This window comes from Rana temporaria, chromosome 12 (assembly GCF_905171775.1).
Source record: "Rana temporaria chromosome 12, aRanTem1.1, whole genome shotgun sequence".
In the NCBI taxonomy this organism is placed as follows: Eukaryota; Metazoa; Chordata; class Amphibia; order Anura; family Ranidae; genus Rana; species Rana temporaria.
In genome coordinates this window covers 125,415,410-125,430,139 of record NC_053500.1, presented here as the reverse complement: position 1 = coordinate 125,430,139, position 14,730 = coordinate 125,415,410, and the positions used below count along the sequence as shown (strand labels likewise).

At 45.6% G+C, this 14,730-nt stretch overlaps 1 protein-coding gene across 2 annotated transcripts in view; it reads left to right on the top strand.

Annotated features, from left to right (window-relative positions):
• RPRD1B (regulation of nuclear pre-mRNA domain containing 1B) overlaps nucleotides 1-14,730 on the top strand; it is a 95,844-nt gene that overhangs the window by 78,734 nt on the left and 2,380 nt on the right. For both annotated transcript variants that reach the window (XM_040330570.1, XM_040330569.1), the window contains 2 exons: nucleotides 1,861-1,987; nucleotides 4,649-4,824. In XM_040330570.1, coding sequence (XP_040186504.1) covers nucleotides 1,861-1,987; nucleotides 4,649-4,824 — 303 coding nt within the window. The remainder of the gene's footprint in view (nucleotides 1-1,860; nucleotides 1,988-4,648; nucleotides 4,825-14,730) is intronic.

Here is a 14,730-nt window from a genome sequence, read left to right as displayed (position 1 = left end):
ATTCATTATTAGTGCTTTTTGCAGATTTGCACTACAGAACGTGTTGCATAGGAAACCATGTTAAATGGACTGTAGTGCAAATCTACAAAATGCAAAAAGCACTAAAACTGCATAGGTGTAAATCCAGCCCAAGTTCAGGACTTTGAATATCTGTGGAGAAGAGAATGCTGCAGAGAAACATGTACAACTTATGTAAGGAGGTTTATTTTATCTATGGGCATCACCTGAGACCAGTCGCTTCACTGGGCATATGGAAGGGTTTACAGCCACTTTATCACCTGCTCCTATGCTTGTCTCCGGGACTTTTCTAGAGCCTCTCCAAGCCTATGGAACTCCTTACCCCAATCTATCCATCTATCTCCTTCTCTATTAGCTTTTAGAGGATCCCTGAAAACCCTCCTCTTCAGAGAAGCCTATCCTTCCCACACCTAACTGTATTTTCATTTGAGTCCATCTGATCATCTCCCACAGCTAACTACCCTTTGTTCCACTTGACCCTCCCTTCTAGATTGTAAGCTCTAACGAGCAGGGCCCTCTGATCCCTCCTGTATTGATTTGTATTGTGACTGTACTGTCTTCCCTGATGTAAAGCGCTGCGCAAACTGTTGGCGCTATATAAATCCTGTATATTAATAATAATTTGAACAAGCTGACGTCAAAAGCTGATTGGCTGCCATGCACAGCTGCACCAAATTCTTTGTGCGCCAGTTTTAGTAAGGCCCCTTTTACATTGGGCAGTGGAGGTGCGGTTACTGTATAGCAGCGATATTTTTAGCGCCACTATACCGTCATATTTACCGCGATATTCGGGGCGCTAGCAGTGTGGTTTTAACCCCCGCTAGCGTCCGAAAAAGGGTTAATACCGCCCGCAATGCGCCTCTGCAGAGGCGCATTGCGGGCGGTATTACCGCGGTTTCCCATTGATTTCAATGGGAGGGCGCGGTATAGGAGCAGTAAACACCCCGCTCTGCAGCACCGTAATGGAAAAAAGCAACTGGGTTCACACAGCAGGAGAACTTGGGCTGCTTTCACATTGGGCAATGGAGGTGCGGTGGCGGTATAGCCGCGCTATTTGTAGTATTTACTGCGATATTCGGGCGCTAGCGGTGCAGTTTTTAACCCCTGCTAGTGGCCGTAAAAGGGTTAATACCGCCCGCAGTGCGCCTCTGCAGAGGCGCATTGCGGGCGGTATTACTGCGGTTTACCATTGATTTCAATGGGAGGGCGCGGTATAGGAGCGGTAAACACCCCGCTCCTATACCGCTCCAAAGATGCGGCTAGCAGGACTTTTGGAGCGGTCCTGCTAGCGCACCACTTCAGTGTGAAAGCCTTCGGGCTTTCACATGGAAGCCTGCAGGGCATGATTTTTTCATGCGGTATAGCAGCGCTATTTTTAGCGCTGTACCGCATGAAAAACGCCTCAATGTGAAAGGGGACTAAATCTCCCTGCGTAGGGAGTGCTGGCTATTGTTTTATTTGGATTCACACCTTTCTATTCTGACTGTGGGCAACAGTGCTGGACAGGATATCCGGTGTTAGCAGTAAAAAGCTGACAGCGGCTCTAACCACTGTTTCTAAGACTATAAAAGTGTGACCCCCAATTACAGTTTAAAGTATATGTAATCCTTATCAATGACCGTCTTGTGGCCTGATAAATAAATCGCACAATGCAGAATTGATGAGTAGGCAGCTTTTATATACAATTGCTCAGTTTTGGGGTTCTTTGCTCCATTTACTGTATAACCTAAACGTTCTAATCCATGATGTTCTGTGAAATTTGTTGTTGTTGTGTTAGCCCTCTCCTTCCCCATGATCCTTTCATCCAGAGTGTGCTTTTACCTCTCTTTCTCTCTCCCGCAGACCGATGATCTCATTAAAGCTCTGCAGGACCTGGAGAATGCCGCCTCTGGAGATGCAGCAGTAAGGCAGAAAATTGCCTCCCTTCCGCAGGAGGTCCAGGACGTGTCTTTACTGGAGAAGATTACAGGTCCGCTCTCTCTTTTTCTCCCTCTATGTGACTTTAGAAACTTTAAGATCTCGATGAAGGATGTGCTGTTGGCTATCAGGCACCATGGTGTCAATATGGGCAGCCGAATCCTGAATCCTGTGATCTGGCTTTTATAGAAATCTCAAACGGCTCATTTATTGTAGAAAACAACTTGTTTTCTTTGAGAGTGTCTAGCACTTAAAAGTTTCTGTTTATTCCTTCTTTAACCACTTCATTACCGGGCACTTAAACCCCCTTCGTGCCCAGACCAATTTTCAGCTTTCAGCGCTGACGCATTTTCAATGACAATTGCGCGGTCATACAACACTGTACCCAAATTATATTTTTATCATTTTTTTTCCCCACAAATAGAGCTTTCTTTTGGTGGCATTTGATCATCTCTGCGATTTTAATTGTTTGCGCTATAAACAAAAAAAGACAGAACATTTTGAAAATAAAACACAATGTTTTTTTACTTTTTGATATAATTCCCAATTTTTTATTTATTTTTTATATTTTTTTTCCTCTTTTTAGGCCGATACGTATTCTTCTACATATTTTTGTTAAAAAAAATCGCAATAAGCGTATATTGATTGGTTTGCGCAAAAGTTATAGCGCCTACAAAATAGGGGATGGATTTATTTTTTACTAGTAACGGCGGAGATCTGCTTTTTTTTTTTTTTTTTTTTTGTCAGGCCTGCGATATTGCGGCGGACATATCGGACACTTTTGACACAATTTTGGGACCATTCACATTTATACAGCGATCAGTGCTAAAAATATGCTAATTACTGTATAAATGTGCCTGGCAGGGAAGGGGTTAACACTAGGGGGTGAGGAAGGAGTTAAATGTATTCCCTGGGTGTGTTCTAACTGTGTGTGGAGGGGGACTGACTGGGGGAGGTGACCGATGCTGTGTCCCTATGTACAAGGGACACAGAATCGGTTTTCTCTCTCCCTGACAGGACGTGGAGCTCTGTGTTTACACACACAGAGCTCCACGTCCCTGCTGTCACCGCCGATCGCGGGTACCTGGCGGACATCACGGCCGCCAGGCACGCGCATCGGCATCTCAGCGATGTGCCGGGCACAGTGTTTCCCCCGCTGCGCGCCCCCTGCGGCGCGCGCGGGGGAATGCACATAAAAGGACGTCCACCCGGCACTTGAGAGCCGCGCTGTGGACGTCTTTCGTCTATAGCGCGGCTCTCTAGTGGTTAAGATATTTCTATCTGAGTTCTTTTTTTTTTTTTTTCTCTCTCTCTTTTTCAACACTTTATTTACGCACTCGAGCCTCCTTTCTGAGATTTGTATCAAAATAAGGGGAGAAGGTTTATAAAAAAACGTTCTGTTGCGATACTGGCCAACATCCTAAACTAAATGTAGAAAATAAGTTTCCCCTCAAGGGCTGGACTTTGTAGGCACAGATTTATATAACCACAAAGGGTAAAAAGTAGTATAATTTATTGTACAAAGTAGAACACAATTTTTTTTTTTAAAGTGTTGAAACATATAAAACATGTGGTCATCTAACAATGGAATATACAGTTTGTGAAGATACACAAGGTATACACATCATACAATGAGTAAATTCCGCGTTCCTATTGAGAGCTTAGATGATGGACGTCTGGTGAAAAACTTCCCATGGCGCATAAAGCGCGTCACCAGTTTTCTGTAAATAGCCGACCTGCGAGTCGGCTCTATATGGCGCCTGCGCAGTCCGCTCTACACGGCGGGCGCAGGCGCCATATAGCGCCGACCCGCAGGTCGGCTATTTATGGATAACTGGTGACGCGCCTTATGCGCCATGGGAAGTGTTTCACCAGACGTCAATCATCTAAGCGCTCAATAGGAATGCCCAGTCCCACGGGAATCAGAACCCGGAAGCCTGGGGGGGGGGGGGGGGGGGAAATAACAATTAAACGGTATGTACGGCGAAAAAAAAAAAATACCAGCAATACTGTACATGTCGTCGGTATGCTGGATGTAATGTTGGATAATTGTTTTAGGGTGAACCTCCACTTTAAGGTGAAAAAACGTTTACCTTTACAACCCCTTTAAGATAGAGATCCGACTTTGGAGGCAACTTCCATTGAAATCAATGGGTAGAAGTCGCCTTGAAGTAGTACAGGAATCTTTTCTGAAGTGGGAGCGACTTCAGTAGTGTACATTAAGACGGCTCTCCTTCACTTCGATTGAATTTCTCATGTCGCGCGACTTGGGGCGACACAAGTCGGATCCTGAGTCGCGGTAGTGTGAACCGGCACTAACTGTAACATCTACCGAAAATCTGGACTAAATCTTCATTAAGATTTATTTTTTATTGTGCATCTCTCTGCTTGCACAGGTTCCTACATTACCCATTACTGCCAGAGGAAAAAGTTCAGATTTAGCTTTTTTCCACCTCAGACAAATTTTGAATGGCACCGTAACGGGTTTCTGAAAATGTTCTTCAATGCTAACATTTGCATTAATTCGGCATTATTTTACTGCCCTTCCCATCATTAAGCCCTGTAGATTTGGATGACAGCCTTATTCTAAATGCGTTTCAATTGATTGCTGACAATGTAGTGTTTGAGAACAGAAGCCTGCCTTTGCTGGACATCAAAATCAAGGCACATGCTCTTAAATTCCTGTAACGTTTTTGCATTTTTTTATTTGCAGACAAAGAGACAGCAGAGCGACTTTCCAAGACGGTAGATGAGGCATGTCTGCTGCTGGCAGAGTATAATGGTCGGCTAGCGGCAGAACTAGATGATCGCCGGCAGCTGGCAAAGATGCTACTGGAGTACACACAGACCCAAAAGGATACTTTGAGCAATAAGGAGAAGAAGCTGGAGGTAAAATCACACGTCAGAGATGGTTTCTATCTCTAGAAAGAGTCCTGCCTATTGCAAATGATAACCTAGTACTAGCAGCATTCCATTCGTTTAATCTGAAATGCGGGCCAAAAAATATTGTTTAAATAGAGGCATATGTATTCTTTCTTGTATTTTAACCACTTCCATACCAGGCACTTACGCACCTTCCCGCCCAAGCCAATTTTCAGCTTTAAGCGCTGTCGCACTTTGAATGGCAATTGCGCAGTCATGCTACACTGTACCCAAACAAAATTGGCGTTTTTTTTTTTTTTTTTTTTTTAATGCTCTTTTTTTTTTTTTTTTCCTAATGACTTTTATTTTTTTGCCCCCCTTTTTTTTTGTTTGCCCTTCCCTGGTGGTCCAGTGTGGGCTTCCCTGGTGGTCCAATCAGCGCGAACCCCCCCCCTGTCAGGAGAGCCGCCGATCGGCTGTTCTCTACTCGCGTCTGTCAGACGCGAGTGAGGAAGAACCATCGACGTCTCTGCCTGTTTACATCGTGATCAGCCGTGATTGGACACGGCTGATCACGTGGTAAAGAGCCTCTGCCGGACTGACACCCCGCATCACCGATCGCTGCTTGCCCCCACGAAATCCTGCAGGACGTCCATGGACGTCCAGTCAGGATTTCAGAACCACTTCCCGGACATAAATCCCCTATGGCCCGGGCGGGAATTGATTAAAGAGGAAGGAATACCCTAAAATTGTTTCCTGGAAAAAAAAACCTGCAAGAAAAATCATAATGAGCTAGTAGGCTTAGCCTACTAGCTCATTATGTGGCACTTACCTGAGATCGAAGCCCCCGAAGCGCTCCTCGTTCCCCTCCTCCTCCGCCGCCTCTCCTCCGAGTGCCTTTCCGGTATCGCCGCTCCGGCAGCCCAGATCCTCCTCTTCTCGGGTGCCTCTTCGCTGCTCCTAGCCCCTCCCTCCTTTGAGTGCCCCTCAGCCAGCAGCTTTATCAGGGGGCACACAAGCCAAGTCAGAGCTCTGTGTATCCATTCAGAAACGTAGCCGAAGTGGCCCCGCCCCCTCTCTTCCCTGATAGGCTGGCTGACGGACTTTGACAGCCACGGGAGCCAGTGGCGCCGCTGCTCTGTCTCAGCCAATCAGGAGGAGTGTCCTGGATGGCTGAGGGGATCGTGGACATTGCTGGAGAAAGAAGGGCTCGGGTAGGTAATTAAGGGGGTGCTGGGGAGGCGGCTACACACAGAAAGTTTTTTTATCTTAATGCATAGAATGTGTTAAGATAAAAAAACCTCCTGCCTTTACAACTCCTTTAAAGGGTTTGTAAAGGAATTTTTTTTTTTTATCTTAATAGCTTCCTTTACCTTAATGCAGTGCTGTTTTCATGTCCTCATTGTTAGTTTTTGCTCTCAAGTTGCTGTAATTCTTCTCTGATCTCCACACTTCCTGGTTGTCTGTTTCCTGATAACCACAGTACTGGGAGCTTTCTCTCTGTGGTCACTAATCAAGGAGGTGTGATTACTGTGTGTCTAAAACCTCACAGCATCAATCGGTTTCGTTTTACAAACCATCACTGCCCTGTATTGGCTCTGTGGCTCTGTACATCACAGAAGCAGGAAACATGCAAAAACGAAACTAAAACTGCAGGAACATTATATGATTGATTTTTATCTATGTTTAATCATTTTTAAAAGGAATCCGTTAACTATTATGTCTCTATACCCTGTAAACAGTCATTTCAGAAAAAAAAAAATTTCCTTTACAACTCCTTTAAGGATCTGATTTTTTTCATCTGTACTTGCCCTTAGGCAGCACATACATGATTTTTTTTTTTTCTTTGTCCAACCAGTGGGTTGATCGATAAAAATAGTGACCCAATTCCCCTATCCATACATTCAAGCTATTTTGTTCTGCCACCAGATTACCACTGATCAATACTGCCGACTACAGCTGGCATCACTGATCAAATGGGGGAAAAACTTGACAGGGTGGTAGTCCAGGTAGGTAGATCGACTTCTGTACAATCACTGTCCCCATTCATAGAAGTTCGGTCAGTTCCTTTTAGCCCTGCCGAATTTCAATCCATGTATTGCATGTATCCATGTATGTAGCTTAAGGCTGTATTCACACCTAGGCGTTTTGTCGCCTGAAGCGTGACGCTACAATACGCTGGAGGGGAAAATAACATTATTGTCTATGGAGATGGTTCACATCTCCACGCCGAACGCCTGAAGCAAGTCCCGGACCCTTTTTTGTCATGCATATCGGGCGGCGTCGGCGTTTTCCATAGCCGACAATGACCCATACAAAACCGCGGTAAAAAATGCCCCAATTTGTCGTGGCAAATCGCGGTAAAAAACGCCGCAAATCGCCTACGCTAAGGTGTGAATGCAGCCTTGGTAATAGATGAGGGGGAAATAAACTGGTTGCCCAAAGCAACTTTTGAGTTTGCCATTTTAATTTTCTTGACTCCTCTTAAGGAATGACCATTATAATTAGTGGGAATGCTCAATAGCATTCCCAGTATTGTTATTAGTTTTTTTATTATTCTTAATTAGTGGGAATGCTCAATAGCATAAAATGGCGATCGTTGCAATACTTTCTGTCACGCTGTATTTGCGCAGCGGTCTTACAAGCGCACTTTTTTGGGGAAAAATTACACTTTTTTTTAATTAAAAAATAAGACAACAGTAAAGTTATCCCCATTTCTTTTAATATTATGAAAGATAATGTTACGCCGAGTAAATTGATACCCAACATGTCACGTTTCAAAATTGCGTCCGCTCGTGGAATGCCGACAAACTTTTACCCTTTAAAATCTCCATAGGCGACGTTTAAAAAAATCTACAGGTTGCATGTTTTGAGTTACAGAGAAGGTCTAGGGCTAGAATTATTGCTCTCGCTCTACCAATCGCGGTGATACCTCACATGTGTGGTTTGAACACCATTTACATATGCGGGCGCTGCTCACGTATGTGTTTGCTTCTGCGCGCAAGCTCGTCGGGAAGGGGTGCGTTTTCTGGCTCCTAACTTTTTTAGCTAGCTCCTAGATTCCAAGCAAATTTGTCAAACCCTGCCATAAGACAACATTAGCAGACGTTTCCCAAAGGGTGGCGCTAAAGAGCTGGAAAAGCGCGTAGTTTCACTTTTGTTGGACAACAATTCTTTGTCGTTTGTACGGCCAATGGCCTTCAGACAAAAGTCCTAAGCTGTCTGTGGAAAATCGGATCATGTGTATTGTTTTGATACACCTGGAATATTTTTTAACTGAAATAAACAAAGTTCAATTGGACTTTGGATTTTCTCTGTTAAAGCTCTTCTTGTTATCCAGTGACCTCCCATGCACCGTTATCGTTTTTCACTCTGTTACAGTTCCCCCAAAAATGCTGAATAGAGCATGAATCACTAAATATAACCGTGTAACTGTCATCCTGTACATGGCAGATAAGTGCTGGTGCCGCCACCACAAGTTGTTCAAAAGAAGCTCTTGCTTTTGGAAATGGGAGCAAAAGGGGTGAGAGGTTGTAGATGACATCTGCAAATTAATGACATCTAATTTCTTAAGCTCTTGTTTGCATCTGTGCCTCGTTATTGCCTTCACCTTCAACCTCTGAGTGCTGATTGGGTGCAAATGTGCTTAATGAGAACAAGGCTTTCCAGGGTTTGCATAATTAAATAGGATATAAAAGGGAACACTCAAGCTAAGCCTCTATACCAGGGGTCTCCATACTTTTAAAGCTAAGGGCCAGTTTACAGTCTTCCCGACTTGAGGGGTGCCGGATTCTGACCAGTTGGGGTAGAAAATGCCCCAGGGCCAAGCATCAGTGAGAATACACGTGGCCCCAGTGTTGGTGGGCAGTAGTTGGAGTAATAGTGCTCCATCATTGCTATTAGTCTAAAAAATATTGCCCCATTGTTGGTGCCATTGGGAGGAATAGTGCCTCATATCATTGGGAGACATACTGCCCCAAGGGCCAGATGAAGGCTAGCAAAGGGCCACATCCGGCCCTTGGGCCACAGTTTGGGGACCCCTGCTCTATACTGTTGAAACGCATAGAGTATGCAAGCTGTTTTACCTACCTGGATTAAAAGTCAACCCTATCCCCCAAAAATATGTAAATAAATAAACAAATTGCTTCCTAAGTTTAGGCCAATATGTATTATTCTACATATTTTTGGTTACAAAGAAAAATGGCAATAAGCGTATATATATATATATATATATATATATATATATATATATATATATATATATATATATATATATATATATATATATATATATATTGGTTTGGACAAAAGTTATAGCGTCTACAAAATGGGGATAGATTTATAGCATATCTTTTATTTTTATATATATATATATATATATATATATATATATATATATAATATATATATATATATATATATATATATACCGTATTTATCTTCATATAACGCGCCCTGGCGTATAGCGCGCACCCCCAACCTAGAAGGAAAATTCCTGGGAAAAAAAGAAATACTTAGTTTGGATGCCGCTCGTCGGTGTCTTGCCCGGCGTCCATCGGCAGCCTTGTCCGGTCCGGCGGCCATCGTGGTGTCCTCCCGGCTGTGTTTTTCAGCCGATCCCCACTTCCCACGCTGTGTTTGAACCACTCCGCCGACATATACCGAGCGCAGTACGCTCGGGTATACTTGGGCAGACTCGGCTCCTCTCGCGTAAAGGACGCACAGGACGTGACTGCGAGCGGAGCCGAGCCTGCCCGAGTGTACAGCGCTCGGTATATGTCGACGGAGTGGTTCAAACACAGCGCGGGAAGCGTATATCGCACACCCACGATCTTGCCCTGATTTTAAGGGCAAAAAAAGTGTGCGATATACGCCAATAAATACGGTGTGTGTGTGTGTGTGTGTATATATATATGTATGTATATATATATGTGTGTGTATATATATATATATATATATATATATATATATATATATATATATATATGAGAGAGAGATATCTTATTTATTTTTTACTAGTATTGGCGACGATCAGCGGTTTTTTTTTTTTCTGGGACTGCGACATTGCGGTGGACAGATCGGACACTTTTGACAATTTTTGGGGACCAGTGACATTTATACAGCGATCAGTGCTATAAAAATGTACTGATTACTGTATAAATTACACTGGCAGGGAAGGGGTTAACACTGATGGTGATCAAGGGGTTAAATGTGTTCCCTGGGAGGGGTTTCTAACTCTGGGGGGGATGGGACTGACTGGAGGATGAGACAGATCGCTGTTCCTGATCACTAGGAACAGACTCTCTCTCTACTCCCCTGACAGAACGGGGATCTGTTTGTTTACATTTGACAGATCCCTGTTGTGCCTCTCTAGAGCGATCGCGGGTGGCCGGCAGACATCGCTTCCGCCGGTCACCGACATACAGCTATGCCGATTTGTGTAATGGAGCCAACTGGCCGCAGTATAATGACAGCAGCTGCTCAGCAAGTGGTTAAAGCGGAGGTCCAGTCCCCCCACAAAAATGAAAAGTCAGCAGCTACAAATACTGTAGCTGCTGACTTTTAATATAAGGACAGTTGCCTGTCCTGGAAATCGGTGATGTCGGCACCCCAGCCGATGGAAACATTGGCTGTGGGGTGCTGCTGCCACCATTGCCTGTAAGGGAAACTGGAAGTGAAGCCTTGCGGCTTCACAGCCGGTTACCTATTGCGCAAGCGTTCTGCGCTTTCAGAATGGCCTGTCGGTGGGGGAAGGAGGAGGGGGGCTGACCTTCCGAGGGACCTCGCTGCAGCCAGGTCTCCCGTAAGTGGGCATGGGTACCTGTCAAAAACCTGGGGAGGAAGCAGATGAGCGGAACTTTCCCTTTTGGGTGGAGCTCCTCCAGGTGGGCACTGTTTCCATCCACCTGAAAGTTACGGTTCTTCATGCTTACCTTTGCATGTTTCTAGATTTATTGGGCCAGATTCTCGTAGATCGGCGTATTTTTGTGTGGGCGCAACGTATCCTATTTACGTTACACCTCCACAACTTAGACGAGTAAGTGCCGTATTCTCAAAGCACTTGCTCTGTAAGTTGCGGCGGCGTAGCGTAAATAAGCCGGCGTAAGCCCGCCTAATTCAAATGTGGAACAGGGGGGCGTTTTATGTAAATAACTTGTGACCCGACGTGATTGACGTATTTCACGAACGGCGCATGCGCCGTCCGTGGAATATCCCAGTGTGCATTGCTCCTAATACGCCGCAAGGACGTATTGGTTTTGACGTGAACGTAAATGACGTCCTGCCTCACGGACGACTTACGCAAACGACGTAAAATATTCAAAATTTGACGCGGGAACGATGTCCATACTTAACATTGGTACGCCGCATGTACGCCTCATATAGCAGGGGTAACTTTACGCTGGGAAAAGCCTAACGTAAACGGCGTATCTGTACTGCGTCGGCCGGGCGTACGTTCGTGAATTTGCGGATCTAGCTGATTTACATATTTCTAAGCGTAGATCAGCGTACACGCCCCTAGCGGCCAGCGTAAATATGCGGTTAAGATCCGACGGCGTAAGAGACTTACGCCGGTCGGATCTAATAGAAATCTATGCGTAACTGATTCTAAGAGTCAGGCGCATAGATACGACCGCCCAGACTCAGAGATATGCCGTCGTATCTCCTTTGTGAATCTGGGCCATTATGTTTTTCTTTCTTCAAAATATAAAATAAGTGTATATATATATGTGTGTGTATATAAATATATATATATATATATATAAAGCGAGAGAGAGATACATTTACTGCACTCTGATGATACATAGAAACACATGGTTAAAAAATATTTGAGGGACAGGTCCGGATTTCACCCCTACGCTGGGGACAGTCACTAGTTTAGCAGCATTTGTCCTTTTCCATTCCCCGGAGAGATTTGATGTTTGATGAGATGACATGTGGTGGGAAAGCAGACTTGGAGGGGTTTGTTTATGCTTGTGTGACTAATAAAGCAAATATCACTAGGGAAATTGTGGACTCTGTCCATTTGTGGTCATTGCACTCACTACAGTATATGTGTAGAAGCATATCCTTGATCTGCTGCACATAAAAAGAAAAGTACTATGCTTGAAATATATAATAGTATAAATGGTATATATGCACACAACAGGATTCTTAAAGCAGAACTTCACTGCACGGGTGCTCCCAGGGAAAGCGGCTTTATTTGGGGACATTCGATGACGAGGGGGGGTGGCGGGGGACCCGAGAAGAGGAGGATCATGGCTGCTCTGTGTAAAACTATTGCACAGAGCAGGTAAGTATAGGCATGTTTCTTTTTATTTAAAAAAAAAGTTAGAGGATGTGCCATGGGAAAAAAATATTAAAAGCCAGCAGCTACAAATACTGCAGCTGCTGACTTTTAATATTAGGACACTTACCTGTCCTGGAGTCCAGCGCCGATCGCAGCAGAGGACGAGCGATCGCTCGTCTCTCTGCTGCTCCCTCCGCCATCCACGCTGAGGGAACCAAGAAAATGAAGCGCTGCGGCTTCACTGCCCGGTTCCCTATGGCGCATGCGCGAGTCGCGCCGCGCCCGCCGATTGGCTCCCGCTGTGTGCTGGGAGCCGAGTGTTCCCAGCACACAACAGGGGGGCGACGGGATGTGACGGAATGCCCGTCTTTTGCCCGTGAATGCCGGCCAGGAAGTGGGTGCAAATACCTGTCTTTAGACAGGTATCTGCACCCCACTCCCCCCTGAAAGGTGTCAAATGTGACACCGGAGGGGGGAGGGTGCCGATCAGCGGGACTCCACTTTAGGGTGGAGCTCCGCTTTAAGGTTTACAATCACTTTAAGATGCTGAGGACCAAAAACCGGTTAAGAAACTGGCTCAGGTGAGGACAGCGCTAGATTCCTGGACAGGTGAGTGTCTGTGTTTTTAAAAGTCAGCAGCCACAGTTTTTGTAGCTGCTGATTTTTAGTTTTCACACGTATGGCTGAAGCTCCTCTTTAAGGGTTCTTTCACACAGGGCAGACCGTTTTCGGGGCCCGCTTTGCTCAGCGGGGATCGCTCTGTCGGTCCCCGCTGAGCCGGCAGATGACAGGTCTGTCTCTGCACACTGTGCAGGGACCGACCTGTCAGAGCGCCGCTCTCCCCTATGGGGGATCGGATGACGACGGATTGTAGAGTCCGTTGTCACCCGATCCGCCAGGCGGATGGAAAATAGGGTTTTCCTCCGTCACACTTTGGCGGATCGGAGCGGGTCGGATGTCAGCGGACATGTCACCGCTGACATCCGTGGCTCATAAAGGAGCACAGAGCGCCCGTTCAGGTCCGCCTAAAGAACTGGCAGGCGGAACTAAATCGTCCGCCCGTGTGATAGAGCCCTTGGACCCCTTTCACACTGGGGTGATTTTCCGGTGTTTTTTTGCGCCTGTAAAGCGCCTTTTGAGTGCTTTTACACTGGGACAGTGCGCTTGCAGGATAGGAAAAAAATTCCTGCAAGCAGCATCTTTGGGGAGGTGTATACACCGCTCCTCAGGGGTGGACTGACAACTCATGGGGCCCCCAGGCAATAGAAGATTATGGGGCCCCCGGGCTTACAGGTGGCCACCATGGCAGGAGGCTGGGCAGCTAAAATCTCAGGATTTTCACATCAAAAGCATGTCGGTTTCGGACATACCAGGGACAGATGTAAAAAAAAAACACAGATTTTTACATACTGTCCCTGGTTTTATTGAGCCTGGCAACCCTGATGGGGCCCCCTAGTGGCATGGGGCCCTCGGGCAGTGCCCGAGAGTCCCAATGGTCAGTCCGCCCCTGCCGTTCCTCCACTGTCCCTGCCATTGAAATCAGTGGGCAGCGCTGCCGAAGCACCTGCAAGGCACTTTGCGGGCGCTTTTAACCCTTTAAAGGCGCCACTATAACAACATTAAAGCGCTGATAAAACTAGCATCTATTTACCGCTAACACCCACCTGCCCCCCTGCGCCAGTATGAAAGTAGCCTTGCCTTTTCACAAAACACAAAAAGGTCAACTAACACCCTTGCACAACCCCCCCCCCCCAACCCCCCATTACAGATCATACCTAGAGTTTGGCGTTAAATCTGCAGGTTTTCTCATGCAGTTTGCTGTGGGGTTCTGCAGACTGGGATATCGCTGTCCCTGCGGTGACTATCTGACATCCATTTGTAGTCTGTATTGTATTCTCACGGTCAGGTTGGAACAATTTATTTTTTATGTGTTCCCTGCTAGGCAATCAACATTAGTGATGCATTATGCTTCTCTGAGCAATATTTCCTCTATTAGTCACTCATTCTATCAATTCTCCTTCCTAGGTTTCCATGTATTCCCACCAGTGTCAGATAAAGCTATTTGTCCTCCCCATAGCAGTACACAATGAGCTTTGTATGACTCGGGCCACCCCTTGTCTAAATAGACCTGCCAAGTAGATACCGTGTGCTACCATACTTTACTTATATTGGCCTCATAACAGGTATTCACAACTGACCTTCCTTCATCACTAGTCCACCTGTAAATCTGTCATTAGATTTTTATTTTATTTATTTTTTATATTAAAAATCAGACTCTCTTCCTTCCTGTCTCCTTCAACCCCTAGGAGCGGTGGAACGTTTTAAAACAAGGAAATGCATAAATTCCTGGAAAACTTTAGTATTGGGAATTCACAAAGGTTATGTAAAGTGCGGATGTTGTAGCACATATTTCTTTAATTTCCCCCCCCCCCCTGATTTATTGTAGACCAGTGGGCTTCGCTATTCTAATGATCAGGCCCAGCTTTGGTGTCATCGCAGTGAATAATTAAAGGGCGTGGAGAAATTTAACCCCCGGACCATATTGCTGCCCAAAGACCAGAGCACTTTTTGCGATTCGGGACTGCGTCGCTTTAACTGACAATTACGCGGTCGTGCGACGTGGCTCCCAAACAAAATTGGCGTCC